We start from the raw sequence: 17035 nt of genomic DNA on the forward strand, positions 1-17035 counted from the left end.
CTAGGAACTCTTGTCGCATGGTCAAATTTAGCCGTGTCTAGTCACCTTGTTGCTCCCGCAGTCGTCTTCACCTCGACTATGCTCCATTCACCTCCTCGGGTTCTACTCACATTGCTTTCTTAAAAGTAAAGACTAGAAAGTAAAAAAAACAAATAGTGAGATATAAAGAAATTCCTCGTTGAACTATTGATATGCACAAAAAAATGATATGTTATCATATCACATTCTAGATTCAAACATGTTTTGTGAGCTCATATTATTTGGGGTTTCTACCGCCTTTTGACTGATTTAGTTGCCATTCGACCAACTCGACAAGCACTGTCGTTGCTAACAAGTAGAGTTTTTCCCGGGATTTTGGAAAAGTGGGAACATGAAAAATGAAAAAAAAATGGTCTCATGACATGTTGGATAAGATAAGAATTGGAAACACGTGATTGGATAATATATTTTGTTTGGTTGTCATGCAAGTGTTGTCACACACGAAAAACACACAAAATGTCAGAATAACGAAGGTTTTGCCATAGTTGTCATTGAAATAAAGGAAATTTTGCATGGGATTGGATCCAAGGAAAAATTCCTAGTGGGTTTGCATGTAAAATAAAAAATGTAGCAAAATCAAAGTATTTCCAATCCTACAAATCAAACGAGATCTATAGGAAAAAATTCAAAGAAATATCCTAAAAAAATCCTATTATATTCTTTTGAGCCATAGAAACCTTCAACATTATTTTTTGTCAGTTTCATTCAAGTTAAATTGTATCCAAGTTCAAGTATATCATTTGCACCTTCTACTCTCCAACGCATTCTATTTGGACTTCGAATTTAGGACCTCGACGTCACATCCAATTTGCATGCGGCTAATCGCCTTGTTGCTCCTTCTCGTCCGACTTCACCTCGATGGAGCTCCTTTCAACTCCTTAGCTTCTGCCCACACTATTGCTTTCATAAAAGTTTAATATAGCAACTTTATATTTCTATAAACCCTTTTCTGCACAAAAACAAGTAGTGACATATATCAAAATTCGTGGTTGAGCTATTGTCACGCACACGACATTGATGTTGTAATAGTACATGTAAAAATAAAAGAGGTTACAAGGCCAAGCCATTGAAGCATGATTGATAATAAGCACATAGTGCATCACACCATAAGTAACCTCCAAAACCATTGCACTATCGAGGAAGCTCCCTCCCACAAAGCAAACCAACATCTCTTAATCCTGCTGCCGGTGGATAATGCATGATCGCGGTCTCTCTTTCTCTTTTTATATCCCAACACACCCATATGGCCATTTATATTTTTAGAAAGAAAAACTGGGAAGCGACACGTATCATCTCTCCAGCTGTGTCCACCCAGCTCAAACATCACCTCCCTTGTCCTCCTCCTGCTCCCATGCATGCACCCATGCACTCCAAGTTTTCAACACACCGCTTCTTCTCTCTCATCTTCACTCCCGCACACCCCACCATCTCTGCACATCTCTTTCTACACCCTTTCTCTATCCCTATATATACCCACACGCACGCCACCAATCCAACACCAACGCGAGCTCACACTGCCACACTCCTGCACCGAAGAACTTCTTGTACTTACTTAATTACACAGGCGCATCACATAGCTTCGATCGTCATTGCTGCGATGGAGCTCGTGCCGGACAATGCCGCCGGCGTTGCGGCGGCAGAGCAGTACCGCGGGGTGAGGAAGAGGAAGTGGGGCAAGTGGGTGTCCGAGATCAGGGAGCCTGGCAAGAAGACGCGCATCTGGCTTGGCAGCTTCGAGTCGCCGGAGATGGCCGCCGTGGCGCACGACGTGGCCGCGCTCCGGCTACGGGGGCACGAGGCCAGGCTCAACTTCCCGGGCCTCGCCCACCTCTTCCGCCGGCCGGACACCGCCGAGCCTGACGACATCCGTGCGGCTGCGCTGGAGGCCGCGGCGCAGGTCCGGTTCAGGCCCGACCTCCTGCTACAGCCGGGCGGCTGTGGCAGCAGCGGCGGCGGCGGCGGCTTCCCGGACCGGATCGATGACGCGGCGTGGGATGTCCTGCTTCGCTCTGATGATCTGGAGCCCGAGTCGCCCAACATGTGGGCGGAGCTGGCGGAGGCCATGCTCTTGGCCCCACCTGTCTGGGAGGGCAGCGCGGTGGACAATGACGAGTGGTCCCAAGGCTCGCTCTGGGACCCATCTTGCTGGAGCTACTGATCGCACAACTTTTGGTTCTTTGGAGGTTGAAATTAATTAAAATTTTCCGAGAGATAACAGAAAATTTAGGGATTCCATTGAGCTTAATTTCCGAACAAATTTAAGTATCGGTCGCTTAAGGGATTCATATGATATTTTCTCACTGTTGTAAGTGTGGCATTTCTTTGTACTATCCAGATAGGAGAGGTCCAGCACGCGCGCGTGGAATTCAGGTGGACCCAATAATTAAGTTTCACTCAGAAACCAACCTTGTTTCTAATTACCGGCGCAATCAAATAAATTTTGCTGCCATAAAAATTTGTGGGATTTACATAGAGCCAAACCTTGTTTTCGGTTACTGCCACAGTCATCTCCTACTGATACTTGAATCTGATTGCTTGGAAGCCTTACATTTGTTCAGGAATGAAGAATCTGATAGATCAAGAAATACTTTCTTGGTCTAGGAGACCAAGGGGGGAACTTACAGAAAAGAGAATCTTGTAATGGTGATCTAAACGTTTTTATATAATTTTTCCAAGTGAGTATTATTCATGTACTCCCTCGGTTCATGAATATAAGACTTTTTAAAGATTATACTATGTACTACATACAGATGTACATAAACATATTTTAAAATATAAATTCACTCATTTTGTTTCGTATGTAGTCTTTTCATGTAATCTCTAAAAGATCTTATATTTAGGAACGGATGGAGTATAATATAGTCAAAATAATCTAAATGATAAGTGTCACATGTGGGCCACGAAGTAACACGAATCTGACGTTTTTACAACTAAAGTTGCCATAAAAAAATCTCCAAAAAATTGACATTTGTTATCCAAACAAAAAATTATAATCCTCAAACAATTAAAATTGACATGAAAAAACGTCAAGACGAAATTGCTTTATGTCAAACAAAGTGACATTTATCAGGATCCTATGCAAGTTATTGCATGACATATGGTAGGACGGAGGCACGGGGCCTTTGACCGTTATCCCGATTTGTCAAATCGAATGGTTTTATCCCCGCAAGAAGAACCTCGTTTTTGTTGTTTCAGAATCATTTGAACTAAGGTAATTCCATGGAACTTTGTCAAGAAATTTCCATAGAATGATGATGCCAGATATACTACGGCGACAAGATGGCACGCGTTATCCCACTGTTTCGTCCTCTCCCGTACCACCCTGACGTACAAAAATAAAATGAAATCAGGACCCTGGTCAACCCATGTGCACGTCCAGATTCAGCTCACGGAATCAGGCGCGGAGATCGGCCGGCTGTCCCCTGACAAATGGTTGCAGTAGAGTAGAGTAGCATGATGCATGCATGTAGCCGAACATCACTGCTGCCTGTCCCAGTGACCCCGGCAATGATTGGGTGTGGCTCTAATCAATACTGTTTGCTTCGTGAGAAGCAGGCCAGCCAGCTACATAGATGACTGACGTTGCAACTTACTGCTACTAATTATTTTGGCATACTTTTTCGGAAAATAACAAAATATTGGCATAACATCTACAACCGGACTTAGCAAATCCGGATCACTAATCGTTCGCAAACAGTGATTGGTCACACCCATCAAATGCCTTCTTTCACAACTGATTAGCCAACGTAAAATCTAGTCAACATTCATCCTTGTTGTTGCCTTTCGTGCGCATGATTCACGGTCGTGAGACTCGCAAAGTGAAGGTCTGGCCGTCCGCGAGGAAGAGTAGGACATGGGACACGACCCGACCATGCATACTCTTCCTCGCCGGAGCCCGTGGCTTGAACATCGCCGGTCGAGGTGAGGTTCACAATAGACCCCTCGTGATCGGAGCTCGACACCTTCATGATGCGGTTGCGGCTGAGGGGGTGTCGGTCACCCGTTGGGGCTCCGCAGCAGCCTCCGACTCTGCCTCCCAGGCCTCGGTCGCAAGGGCTACCGCGGCCTCCCATGCCCTCTGCCTGGCATGATGGGCAAGTCGCTCCATAACACCAGACGGATCGTGATGATGTCATCGTTTAGCTCCGACTAGGAGCCCGATGTTGCGGGGGAAGACGAGTCACCGAAGGAGTTGCGTTGGGCACTAGACGGACCACACCACATCCGACAAGATTGGCAAGACACGCCTCCCGCCACGAGGCCCAACGGATCCAAGCGTCATTGGCGCGGAGACAATGGATTCCCACCGGATCGAGTCTGACCGCGGTCGGGTGGACTCCTCCCGGGAGCGGCGTAGAGACATGCAAACAACATCTCCTCCTCGGGTCCGCATGGGACGAGGTCCAGTCGATAGACCAATAGATCTTTGAGTCGGGTCCGCTGCCCGTTATGCTGGAAAAAGGGTGGAGATCGATGGAATGTAGCTTGGGCGGAGTGTAGTGGAGTGGTTAAGGCTTGGTCTGAGATGCAGATGGGAACATATATGTGGGGTTGGGATGGGCCAGCGTGGTCTAGATTTGAAGTGACGGACGTGTCCAAGCACATCCGTGCCTCACATATCCGCCCCAAATATGAGCTGGATGGATACTGGTCAGCCGAGATGTATATGTCCAATATGGGAATCCGGTTGGGTCGAGATTTAGTGATCTTTCACTAAAACAGGACGTTGTGATGTATAGGTAGCGTTGAGGAGTCCGGATATAGATGCTCTTACAATTTTTGTTTCGTGTAGTATATCTACGAAACTTATTTAATTTGACATAATGTTGATTAGTAAACAACGTCTTATGTGCTTAGAGTAGTTCGTGTTGGGTCAGATCTTCCATATTTTTACCAAATGACTTATTACATAAAAGAGAATATTCCATATATATTGTCGTCGTGCTTCAGTCAATTACTCAAAAAAGTCCGATTTGATGAAGAGAGATGATTTCAACACCCGCTCTTAGACCATTTACAATGGAAGATTCTTAGCAGGTGCTTAGCACTATAAAATCAAGTTTTCTTAAGCATCAATGTTTATCCCTACTTGAGAGATGCCCAATGGAGCGTCTACTCTTTACAAACAAGCACAAATGCTTACATATTGGTTTTCTCCTTTAAGAACCTTACAGTGTACAAGGCCTACTAGCATGCTTTAAGTCTTAAACGTGGAATCAATGTAGTACGCAACTTTTTGTTACTTAATAGTGCATTGACCGGGTCTTGAATTTGAGACATCCCGGCTCTACTATCGTATTTGAATTCATGCTTCAACCAATTACTCCAAAAATATAAACTGAGGCAAGGAGTGGGATAATATATTTCAACATTGCAAACCTGAGGTTTGGATATAGAGCTATAAATGGCATCAGATTTTGTGGTACACATGATAATCAAACAAAAAAGATAATGTACATCGGATTGACACTTTAATCTATCAAAAACTTTCCTTAAGATATAACCATGTTTGAAAAGTGTCTTATTGCAACAAATTATACCGCAATCTGGATGTAATTTTTCACCCCCAAATTTTGAGAAGGATTTTAGTATTAGCATTTAAAGCGGTTCGTCGACTACACAACACATGAGTTGTGAATCAGCGACGAGTTGATCAGATTGATAGCTTATTACACATGGATCCAAACCACAACTTTTATTTTTACCAATCACTTTTGCAGCCATGTCACCTTCTCAAAAAGGAGATTTAACCCACAGCATCTGCATCATTACGACACACACGACCATTGCAGCAAAGTCACGTACTAAGAAAATGCAAAATTAGTCCCCGACCACCGTGATGAGATAGAAATGCCTCAGCGATATGCTTGTTTATGTCTCCATGTTGGGTTTGGATACATGAACCCCAAGATAGCATTAAACCTCTTTAAGTTGAAGATAACAAGCATTGAAAACTAATAAAAATTGTGTTTTTGAGGTCAATAATACTTTTTGTAACAAGCAAAATTTATGTATCTAGTGTATTCTTTAAACCAGAATGTAAATGGAAAACAAATTGATGACTGAGCATTCTCCAAAATTCTAGCCCCGCCATCACAATGTACTATTTTTTTATCTACTCTTCTAGATCATCATGTAGCAAATGGATACAAGGCTAACACAATTGACCTTATCATTTGCAATTAAGAGGCTAGAGAAAAATTAAAGAATAAAATGTCCCAACAAAATGAAACGAAGCCAATTATCATGCACTAGGATGTGGTGCCCAACGATCCTTATTACATCTGTTTAAGTGAAAAGTAAATATGGATCGAAGGGAGTTTGCTTGTAATCCAGACCCCCTCTTCGCGCGCATTATAGATGTACTTAGAGGATCTTCAACACTTATCCGTAAATTTTCTCCCGCATTTGTCCGCGACGGGGGGGGGGGACCAGTCTGCGAACGCCGATGCCTGAGGCTGCCATCCAACGCAGTTCACATATAATTCAACGACTATTTTAACTAAGTGGATGAAATTCTACACACACGACGGTTTTCATACAAACCGGACGAAAATATTTACATTTTGGACATATTTTAAACTAAAATGGTAAAACTATGTGCACGTCTAGCCGCGTGGAGCTCCATTTTCACGGCGCGATACACTACAGTAGTCTACGATCGATCGTGATGGATCCTTTTGTGTTCCCCATGTCCACAAGCCCGCTCATTAGACTGCCGGGAGCCTTAGAGGTATATTTCTTTCCTGTTATGTTCCCTATGTCCGATTGCGCCCCTCACCAAAGTGTCAAAGGGGTTTCTTTAGCCATATGGGAAGGGTTGCATTCGTTTTCATGAAGCACGGACCAACGCTGCTTTTTGGGGCCGGGGATGTCGTGGGGATAATTCTGATAGTCAGTACATGGGTACGAACAAGGTCTGATCCTAGCTACGCCAAAGGTGTGACACAATGGTTTACGAGTCCAGGCCCCTCACGATGGAGGTAAAGACCCTACTTCTAGAGCTTTGGAGCTGTTGTTTCTCATGTGTGCAAATGATTATAGTAGATCCGAACGCCTTTCCAAGTGCTACAGGGAGGCTTATACGGTGTGTGCCACCCCTTTGCCTAGCTACGTTACAGGGAATTTTAATGATTCAAGTTGATTACAAGCGTTTCTACTAGTAACTAACATATACTCCTTCCGTTTCCAAATATAAGTCTGTCTAGAGGTTTCGCTAGTGTACTGCATACGGATGTATATAGACACACTTTAAAGTGTAGATTCGTCTATTTTATTCCGTATGTAGACCTTTATTGAAATCTCTTAAAAGACATATATTTAGAAACGGGAAAGTAAATGCCTAGTAACGCCTCACGCCATGTGCCCTCGCTCGTTCAAGATTCCATGTTGACTGCTAGGCTTCCTTTCACCGAATGTTGCCGAGGTAGCCGAGTGGATGGAAGGACATCAAAGTGAATAGATAGCGTCCAAATGGATGAACCTTGATGGACTTTTGTATGAGCTTAGGATCCATGGATCTTAATGCTTATTTATGTGGGGCCACAGGTAAGATGCAACAAGCATGTCACGTGACCTACCCATAATGGGTGACCCCCAACATGGGATGTCGATGGCCTGCAAGAGATGACGAGAAATCGGCTCTTGACGTCAGTGGCTCACCTACGATGGCCTTCCTGGGACCAAAGCGATGGCGGACTCTGACATTCTACTTTTCGTTGATGTTGGTGGCAACTCAGACATATTGGCCACCAACACCAACTCGTCAAGCTCCACGTAGCCGACTTCTTTCTTCATCGGCCAGATGCGGTTCTGTGAACATCATCGACCGATGCTACGACACCTCGTCTCATCCATGGTAGCCATGATGCATGCACCATAGTGCTTTGTCTCGTTCCTCCATGGAGCAACTCGTCACTCCCCAGCGAGTTGGCTTAGAGCGTGTGTTGCTGAACCAGGCGCCGACATGGAGCCACAACTTGATTCATCGGGCTAGGTGAGGGAGATGGAGCCCTGAGTTTTCTAGCTCGTGTCCCATGGGCTCGGCGATCCACTTGACCAACTTTTATGCTAGAGAAATGCTCCTCCTTGTTGTCGGATTCCATCGAAAGGGTGAAGAAACTGGTAAAAGGAAGAGATGGGGTGCGGAGGAGTCGTGCAGTTCTTGCCACGCATTTGGCCTCCTTTAAATAGGAAGCAGCTTCGAGGAACTTGTTGCTACTTTGTAGATGCATTGGTTTTTTCTCGAAGCGGAAGCGATGAAGTAGTAAAGTAGCAAAAAGTATTTCCCTCAGTTAAGAACCAGGGTTTATCAAACCAATAGGAGAATCACTCAATCACATGTCAACAGTACCTACTCACACGAGAGAAAATACTTAAAGTCAACAAGGGAAAGAGGAGTGGCAATACCCTTGTACTCGTTAATTGCAAGGATCAAATCTAATAGTGGTTTAACAATAATTTGAAAACTGAATTATAAGTAAATAAGTTACAGCAAGGTAAATAAGGTTTTAGTAAATGATGGGGTTATAGTCCCAGGGTAGGGTCATAGGCCTGCCCTATAGGTCCTACCCAAGGACTACCCTTCATAGAAGACAAGGCCCTTAGACAGTTCCGACTGAACTAAGGACGCCCCCATCATCCAGTCGGCAACGATCCACTCGGAGCATATTTAACGTACCGACTGGAATCCACTCTGTACATCGTAACCTCCTAGAAGGGCAACGGTCATACGTTTTCATACACCATTATTAGAATTTAAGGCTTACGTTACCTGTAATGTAGGCATTTATTCGCCACTATTCCACCCTTGTCCACCGGGCCATTATGAAGGGCAGCGCACTCTATATAAGCCGCCCTTCCCCACTAGTGCAAGGGTTGGCACTTCCTGTAATCCTATAATCCACTCGACACTAAGCTCCCAAGAGCACTGAGACGTAGGGCTTTTACCTCCACCGTAGAGGGGCCTGAACTCATACATCCTCGCCGTAGCTAAGGCTCTGCCCATCCTTTCATACCCCATACATCTACTGTCAGACTTATACCCACGACAGTTGGCGCCCACCGTGGGGCCGGCGTCTAAGCGACTTCCGGTGAGTTTGCGATTTCATACTTTCGTCATGTCGTCCGGTGGAGATCTGTGCATGGGTCGTCAGATCCTCTTCGGTGCCCTCTCCTTCATCGCCGACGATTCGGCATGGCTTCGGGATGCGCCCCTCGACGTCGAGGCGCTTCCCAGTCGCGGGGCTACGCACTTCCGTGCTAGTTCCCGCGGTGTTCTTCTTCTCTAGCCATCGACCCCGGTGTCGATCTTCGTCCCCGTCACGCGCCACAAGATGTACCGAGAGGGATCAAGTGATCCCATGGTATGGTAAGCATTGTCCATTACGTGTTTGTGTACTAACCCATGGTCTTTGTGAGAGTCCTATGTGGGGGTTAGGTGTGCTTCCATGGGCTTGCGTCAAAAGGAAGATCTCATACAACCCATGAAGGATGACGTCAAGTGGGGATCGTCATCAAGATTGTGGTGTGCAAGTTCAAGTGGATCATCATGAATATATCATTGAAACTATTGTTAATGATCATGTGTTGATAAGGACAAGCTCATGTGCTAACAAGGACAAGATCAAGATAAGCATTCCTGAGCACTACATGCTTGATTCTTGTGGATGTTCACAAGGTGGACAAATGAAGATGAATACATAAGCTAGGCTCTCCACATTGTGTATGGGAGAGCTACTTGAAGACTTCATCATGTCTTGCTTTCAACTTGAGCCAAGAAGGAACAACAACATAAAGCTCAAGTGAAAGAGCTAACTCAAAGGTATCCGTTCCTTTGACGTTAGTTGTGCGGAGTGATGATCAGCGAATAAAAGTATACACTCAAGTATGGATCATCAGTACCCCTTTTATGATTCTTGAGTCTTTAGGGATCCCGCACTATTAAGAGGGGATCACAGGTTTTGCGATGAACTTGCTCAAACTACATCTCCACTGTTCTGCTCAGACCACATCTCCATTGCTCTGCCGATATCTAAAAACAGAACCAGTGCCTCGGACATCCGGCTTCCTCCGGACGTCCGAGGGCCGAACGACCGACTGCTTCAGAAATCCGGAATCCTATACCAGAGAAATCAGAGCCATATAACTCGGACTTCCGGCTCCCTCCGGACGTCCGAGGCCCGGATATTCGACCAGCTTCGGAATTCCGGAACTATGCACCAGAGAAACTTGAGCCATATAACTCGGACTTCCGGCTCCCTCCGGACGTCCGAGGGCCGGTCAAGGGTCGGACGACCGACAGGCTTCGGAAATCCGAAGCCCTGCACCAGAAGAACTTGAGCCCTATAACTCGAATTTCCGGCTCCCTCCGGACGTCCGAGGGCCGGACGTCCGTCCCCTGTCGGAAATCCGGAACCTCCTACCAGTAGAAATTGAGTCCAATAACTCGGATTTCCGGCCTTCTCCGGACGTCCGGTCGCTGTTCAATTCATAGTTTTTTTGGTGATATCTACAGGCCTCGAACGACCGAACCCCGTCGGACGTCCGATCCCTCGCGGACGCCCGGACTTCCGGAAACTGTCGGACGTCCGGACCCTATGTGACTTAAAGTGTCCCCAACGGTTGTTTTTCTCTCCCCACTATAAATACCCCCTCCCACTTCGTGAGAGGGTTGCCCAACACAACCTTATCCTCATAAGAACACACTTCTACCTCACACACATTTGCTCACACCAAATCTTAGATCCCAAGAGCATTTGTGAGCCCCTTTGAGAGTTGTTCCAATCAAAAGATAGATCGTCTCCCTCTCCTCCTCTCAACCCAAGCTATTTGAGATTTGAGCAAGTTTTTGAGCATTCCCCGTGATCTTGTTACTCTTGGAGGTTGGAGACTCCTAGGCGGTAGGAGTTCTTCGGAGAGGAATCAATCCGTGTGATTACCCCCCGGAAAAGTTTGTGAGGGTTTGGAAGCCACCTCAAAGCTTACCACTAGTGGTTGAGAAACGCCTTCGTGGTGTTATCTCAAAGGGAGAATAGGGTGAGCCTTTGTGGCGTTGGTGTGCCTTCGTGGTAACATCCACCTCTCTAACGGTGACTAGCTTCCCTCCAAGGAAGTGAACATCGGGATACATCTTCGTCTCGGTGACCTTGGTTATCGTTAACCCTAACTCCTTACTTGTGGTTTACTTGTGTTTCCTTGAGCATACATACGTTGCATATTGTTTGTGCTCATTATATTGTGTTGGCTATTTCTTGTACAAGATTAATCATTCAAGCATACCTTCTATATCCACACGTTCATACTTGCAGCCTTTGATATATCGTGTGATATAGTGTGATCTAGTATCTTGTGTTGTTCACCTACTTGTCGTGTGATATAGCTCAAGTAAGTTTGTGTAACTTACTTGTGCTTGTTAGTAACTGTATTGTGACCATCTTGGTAGATCGTGTTGTTGATACACGTTGCAGTGCCTAGTGCATTTAGGATTTGTGCTTGACCAGGCCCCTCTTAGTTTATTTCCGCATTAGTTTCAAGCCAAATCCGAAGAAGTTTTTAAATAGCCTATTCACCCCCCCCCCCCTCTAGGCGTCATCGAGGTCTTTTCACCAGTGCTTGGACTCAGTTCCGACTGAGCTACCTTCCGAGTACCCGGGTCGCGGGCCTGCAGCCAAAGTTCTCATGGCCGATTCCCATGAAAGTCCCCTCCAGACTGGTCGGAACGAGCATGAGTTCGGAGAATCATCCGGCGCTCGTCATCAACACCATCGTTCTTCCAGTCGACGCACTCGCCAGAGCAACGTCGAGGTGTTCCACACACCCATCCTCAACTTGGCTGCGGCTACCAGGATAGCCGATTCTCTCCAGCCGACTGATTCAGAGGCTGGTAGAGGAATCGATCAGACCCGTGCCCTATTGCATACGGCGCAGCAGCAAAATTCGGCGGTCTCCGAGTCGCACAATAGGATCCACAACAGTTCTGTTCATGCGAACATGCATCGGTCGGTTTTCAGTCCTGACTCTTATCAGCGGCGCAGAGGAGGCAGCCATTCCAGGGACCCGATTCGGAATCCGCTTCCTATTCGGTCTCATCCAGAAGATCCTCGCCGTTCGCGTAACCCTCCGTGGGGTGGGCCTTACGGGCCCCGGCATCACAATGATCGTCGTTCGGGCGGTGACGCGCATGATCCAAGGCCTGACGCAAGAGGGTACATCGCCTAGAAGAAGGTCGACAGAAGTCGAGCCCACCGTGATGGTCAGTTAGAGACCATCCGAGTGGAAGCAGGACCGTTGTTTCTGTCCCCGAGTGCTTCAGTCGGGCCATCCACTCAGCTGACATTCCTCCCAACTTCCGATTGGCGACGGGAATCAACAAGTTCACAGGAGAGTCCAAACCAGTAACTTGGTTGGACGACTACAGAGTGGTGGTCCAGATCAGTGGCGGAGATGACCATGTCGCCATGAAACATCTCCCCCTGATGCTCGACGGTTCGGCGCGAGCTTGGCTAAACCAGTTAGCTCCGTCAAGCATCTACAGCTGGGCAGATCTGTCCCGAGTCTTCATCATGACCTTCGAGGGTACGTGCAAGCGCCCTGCTGGTCTCATAGAGCTCCAGCCCTGTGTCCAAAAGCAGAACGAGCCCTTGCGCGATTTCATCCAGCGCTGGACGACCCTCTACCACACGGTGGAGAACGTCACAGAGCACCAAGCAGTCTGCGCCTTCAAGGCAGGCGTGCGGTACAGAGATCTGTACGTGAGGTTCGGTCGGACAGGCGACATCTCCATGAGCAAGATGATGGAGATAGCCACGCGCTATGCAAATGGCGAAGAGGAGGACCGCATACGTAGCGGCAAGCATAAGTCAGTCGCCGATGGAGATGGGGACAACAATCGGAAGCAGAAACAGAAAGCTCAATCCACTCCACAGGCAGAGGCAGCAGCCGTTACAAATGCCAAGTTCAAAGGCAAGGGGAAAGCTCGGTACACCCCCAAGAAGAGGCAGTCAGGAAATTCCATCCTGGATCAACCGTGTCCAATCCACATGAAGATGGATGAAGAAGGCAATGCCATATTGCCGAAGCATACCACTCGGCAGTGTCGCCTCCTGATCTAAGGATTCGGTGAAGGGCAGCCGGGTGAGAAGGACACCGAGCAGGATGATGAGGACAAGGAGGATCCGTTCCCCCAAGTCCATGCAACGTTGATGATTTTTGCTGATGTGGAAAGCAAAAGTCGACTGAAGCTGGTTAACAGGGAGGTAAACATGGCAACCCCCATCCACTCCCACGTTCCTCAAGTGTCACAGACTGCGATCACTTTTGATCAGTCAGACCACCCAGCACACGTACCCACCCCGGGGAGGCAAGTTCTGGTCGTCGACCCGGTGGTGGAAGGAGTCAGGCTGCGCAAAGTCCTCATGGACGGCGGCAGCGGCTTGAACATCATGTACGTCGACACTCTCAAGGGAATGGGCATTCCGATGTCCAAACTTAGCAAGAGCAGTATGCAGTTCCACGGAGTCGTCCCAGGAAGAAAGGCCAAATCACTCGGCCAGATTGCGTTGGATGTCGTCTTCGGCTCTGACAAGAACTTCCGCAAGGAGAAGCTGGCATTCGAGGTGGTGGACTTCCAGAGTGCATACCATGCGATTCTGGGCCGCCCGGCATATGCGTGTTTCATGGCCCGTCCATGTTACGTCTATTTGAAGCTGAAGATGCCAGGTCCCAAAGGTGTGATTACGGTCACAGGCAATCGGCAGCGGGCCGAAGATTGTCTGCAACAGGGGTCGAGGATTGCTAATCAGCAGATGGCTATTCTCGAGCTGGATGAGTACAAGAAGATCGCCGACCCCACTGACCTGATGCGTTCAAAGAAGCCAGCTTCCGAGTCCGCATTCCAGTCGGCGGGAGACACGAAGAAAGTCAGCATCCACCCGACGGACGACACCGCTGCCCCGACAAACATCTCCACCACCCTTGATCCAAAATAGGAAGCCGAGCTCATGCAATTCCTCCATGAGAACTGGGACATTTTCGCATGGAAGCCTGCTGACATGCCAGGTGTACCCAGGGAGTTGGCTGAGCACCGACTGCATGTGGATCCTGCTGCTCGGCCCGTCCGAGAATGCCTGCGTTGGTCCGCCGCGCACAAGAGGAAGGCAATCGGAGAGGAGGTGGCTAAACTTTTGGCAGCCAACTTCATTCGCGAGGTACACCACTCCGAGTGGCTCGCTAATGTTGTCATGGTGCCCAAGAAGGACATGTCTCTCCGTATGTGCATTGATTTCAAGCATCTCAATAAGGTCTGTCCGAAATATCACTTCCCGCTCCCCTGCATTGATCAAATTGTTGATTCAACTACGGGTTGCGAGCGCTTATCCTTCCTTGATGCCTATTCGGGCTATCATCAGATCCGTCTGTATGGTCCAGATGAATTAAAAACAGCCTTCATCACCCCATTCGTGTGCTTCTGTTACATCACTATGCCATTCGGTTTGACAAATGCAGGAGAAACTTTTATGCGCATGATCCAAAAATGCCTCCTAGACCAGATCGGTCGAAATGTGGAGGCATATATGGATGATATCGTCGTCAAGTCACGCAAAGGTTCCGACCTGCTGACTAACTTGGTAGAAACATTCGCCAACCTACGTAGGTATGATATCAAGCTCAACCCAGCCAAGTGTTCATTCGGCGTTCCCAGCGGGAAGTTACTCGGTTTCTTCGTTTCCGAACGAGGGATCGATGTCAACCCCGAAAAGATCGGGACCATTGTACGAATGGAGCGGCCGGTAAGAGTACATGATGTTCAAAGGCTCACAGGTTGCCTAGCGGCTTTGAGCAGGTTTATCGCTCGACTCGGCGAGAAGGCGTTACCTCTGTACCGACTCATGAAGAAGTCAGATACCTTCGAGTGGACATACGAAGCCCAAATTGCATTCGACGACCTCAAAGCCCTGCTTTCCACCCAGCCAGTTCTTACTGCCCCGCTCAGGAAAGAACCCCTTCTTCTGTACATCGCGGCTACAAATCAAGTCGTCAGCACCGTTCTGACAGTCGAACGCGAAGAAGAAGGCAAAGCATACAAGGTTCGGCGGCCAGTATATTATGTCTCCGAAGTCCTGACTCCTTCCAAGCAGAGGTATCCCCATTATCAGAAGCTTATTTATGGGATCTACATGACTGCAAAGAAGGTGGCTCATTATTTCCAAGACCATTCGGTGTCTGTCATATCTGATGCTCCGTTGTCGGAAATTCTCCACAATCGGGACGCATCAGGCCGAGTGGCAAAGTGGGCAATGGAGATGCTATACTGCGACATCAAGTTCGAAGCCAAGAAAGCTATAAAGTCCCAAGCTCTGGCTGACTTCATAGCAGAATGGGTAGAACAACAGCAACCGACTCACATCTACTCGGCTCATTGGACCATGTTCTTCGATGGGTCCAAGATGTTGAATGGCTCCGGCGCCGGCGTAGTGATCATATCCCCAAAAGGTGATAAACTCAAGTATGTGTTGCAGATACATTTTGATTCTTCCAACAACGAAGCAGAGTACGAAGCTCTCCTTTACGGGTTGCGCATGGCCATCACACTCGGCATCCGTCGCGTGATGGTCTATGGTGACTCAGATCTGGTGGTTAATCAAGTAATGAAGGAATGGGATGTAAGGAACCCCACCATGACTGCATACTGCAACATAGTAAGGAAGCTCGAGAAGAAGTTCGAAGGTCTGGAACTTCACCATGTTCCCCGACTGAAAAACCAAGCAGCGGATGAATTGGCAAAACTTGGATCCACTCGGAGACCGGTCCCGAGTGATGTCTGCCTCGAGCACCTACACCTTCCCTCGGTAAAAGAAGACCCTTTTACAGAGGAACCAGTACAACCGAAGAGCTCAACAGATCAGACTGAAGTCGAGGTCCCCGCTGTGGTTGATTTGATCATGGAGATTGTAGCTGTCATTCCCGAATGGACTGTGTCGTTCATTGCGTACATCCTGAGGCAAGAGTTACCAGAAGACGAAGTCCAAGCTAGGCAGATCGTTCGCAGGTTGAAGTCCTTCACCGTCATTGATGACCAGTTGTACAGCGGTGTATCTCTCCTGAGGAGGGGCAGTTAATCTTGGAAGAAATCCACTCGGGAACGTGCGGCCATCATGCCTCCTCAAGGGCAATCGTCGCCAAAGCATTCAGAGCTGGTTTCTTCTGGTTGTAGGCGAATGAAATGGCAAAAGATATGGTCGACTGTTGCGAAGGTTGTCAGTTCTATTCAAACAAGTCCCACAAGCCAACGTCTGCGCTGAAGACAATTCCTCTTGCTTGGCCATTCGCCGTGTGGCGATTAGATACTGTCGGACCATTCAGAACAGGCCAAGGAGGATTCACTCATCTGCTGGTAGCAGTCGACAAGTTTACCAAGTGGATTGAAGCCAAGCCCATCAAGAAGCTTGATGCCCTTACGACCATCAAATTTATCAGAGACATCATCGCCAGATACGGGGTTCCACAAAACAAAATCACCGACAATGGCACAAACTTTAACTCGGACAGGTTCAAGGGTTTTTGCACATGCCAAGGTATCCGAGTGGATTTTGCATCCGTGGCGCACCCCCAAACAAACGGGCAAGCAGAGCGGGCGAATGGACTTATTCTTCAAGGGTTGAAGCCTCGACTCCTGCGGGAAGTTGGACATGCCGCCGGCGCATGGGTCACCGAGCTGCCTTCGGTGCTGTGGGGCCTCCGCACAACTCCGAATAGATCAACAGGGCGATCCCCGCTTTTCCTCGTTTATGGAGCAGAGGCAGTCCTTCCGAGTGACTTGCTTCACAACTCTCCACGGGTCGAACTCTTCTCTGAAGCCAAAGCAGAGCAGGCCAGGCAAGACGGAGTGGATCTTCTAGAAGAAGAGCGCGAGATGGCACTGATCCGTTCAACAATTTATCAAGAAGATCTGCAGGGATTCCACGCACGGCACGTCAGCAGCCGCACATTCCAAGCA

General features: G+C 47.8%; 1 protein-coding gene across 1 annotated transcript; it reads left to right on the plus strand.

The window, feature by feature from the left end:
• The first annotated feature begins 1488 nt into the window (after positions 1-1488).
• Positions 1489-2284, plus strand: LOC123451175 (ethylene-responsive transcription factor ERF022-like). The gene has a single exon (XM_045128185.1). It carries the CDS (start codon positions 1637-1639, stop codon positions 2195-2197), a length of 561 nt encoding a protein of 186 aa, XP_044984120.1. The 5' UTR covers positions 1489-1636; the 3' UTR covers positions 2198-2284.
• The last annotated feature ends 14751 nt before the right edge of the window (positions 2285-17035 follow it).

This window comes from Hordeum vulgare, chromosome 4H (assembly GCF_904849725.1).
Source record: "Hordeum vulgare subsp. vulgare chromosome 4H, MorexV3_pseudomolecules_assembly, whole genome shotgun sequence".
Taxonomy (NCBI): Eukaryota; Viridiplantae; Streptophyta; class Magnoliopsida; order Poales; family Poaceae; genus Hordeum; species Hordeum vulgare.

Excerpts from the sequence above, each read along its gene's own strand:
- LOC123451175 (XM_045128185.1), top strand. The coding sequence starts at position 1,637 with ATGGAGCTCGTGCCGGACAATGCCGCCGGCGTTGCGGCGGCAGAGCAG.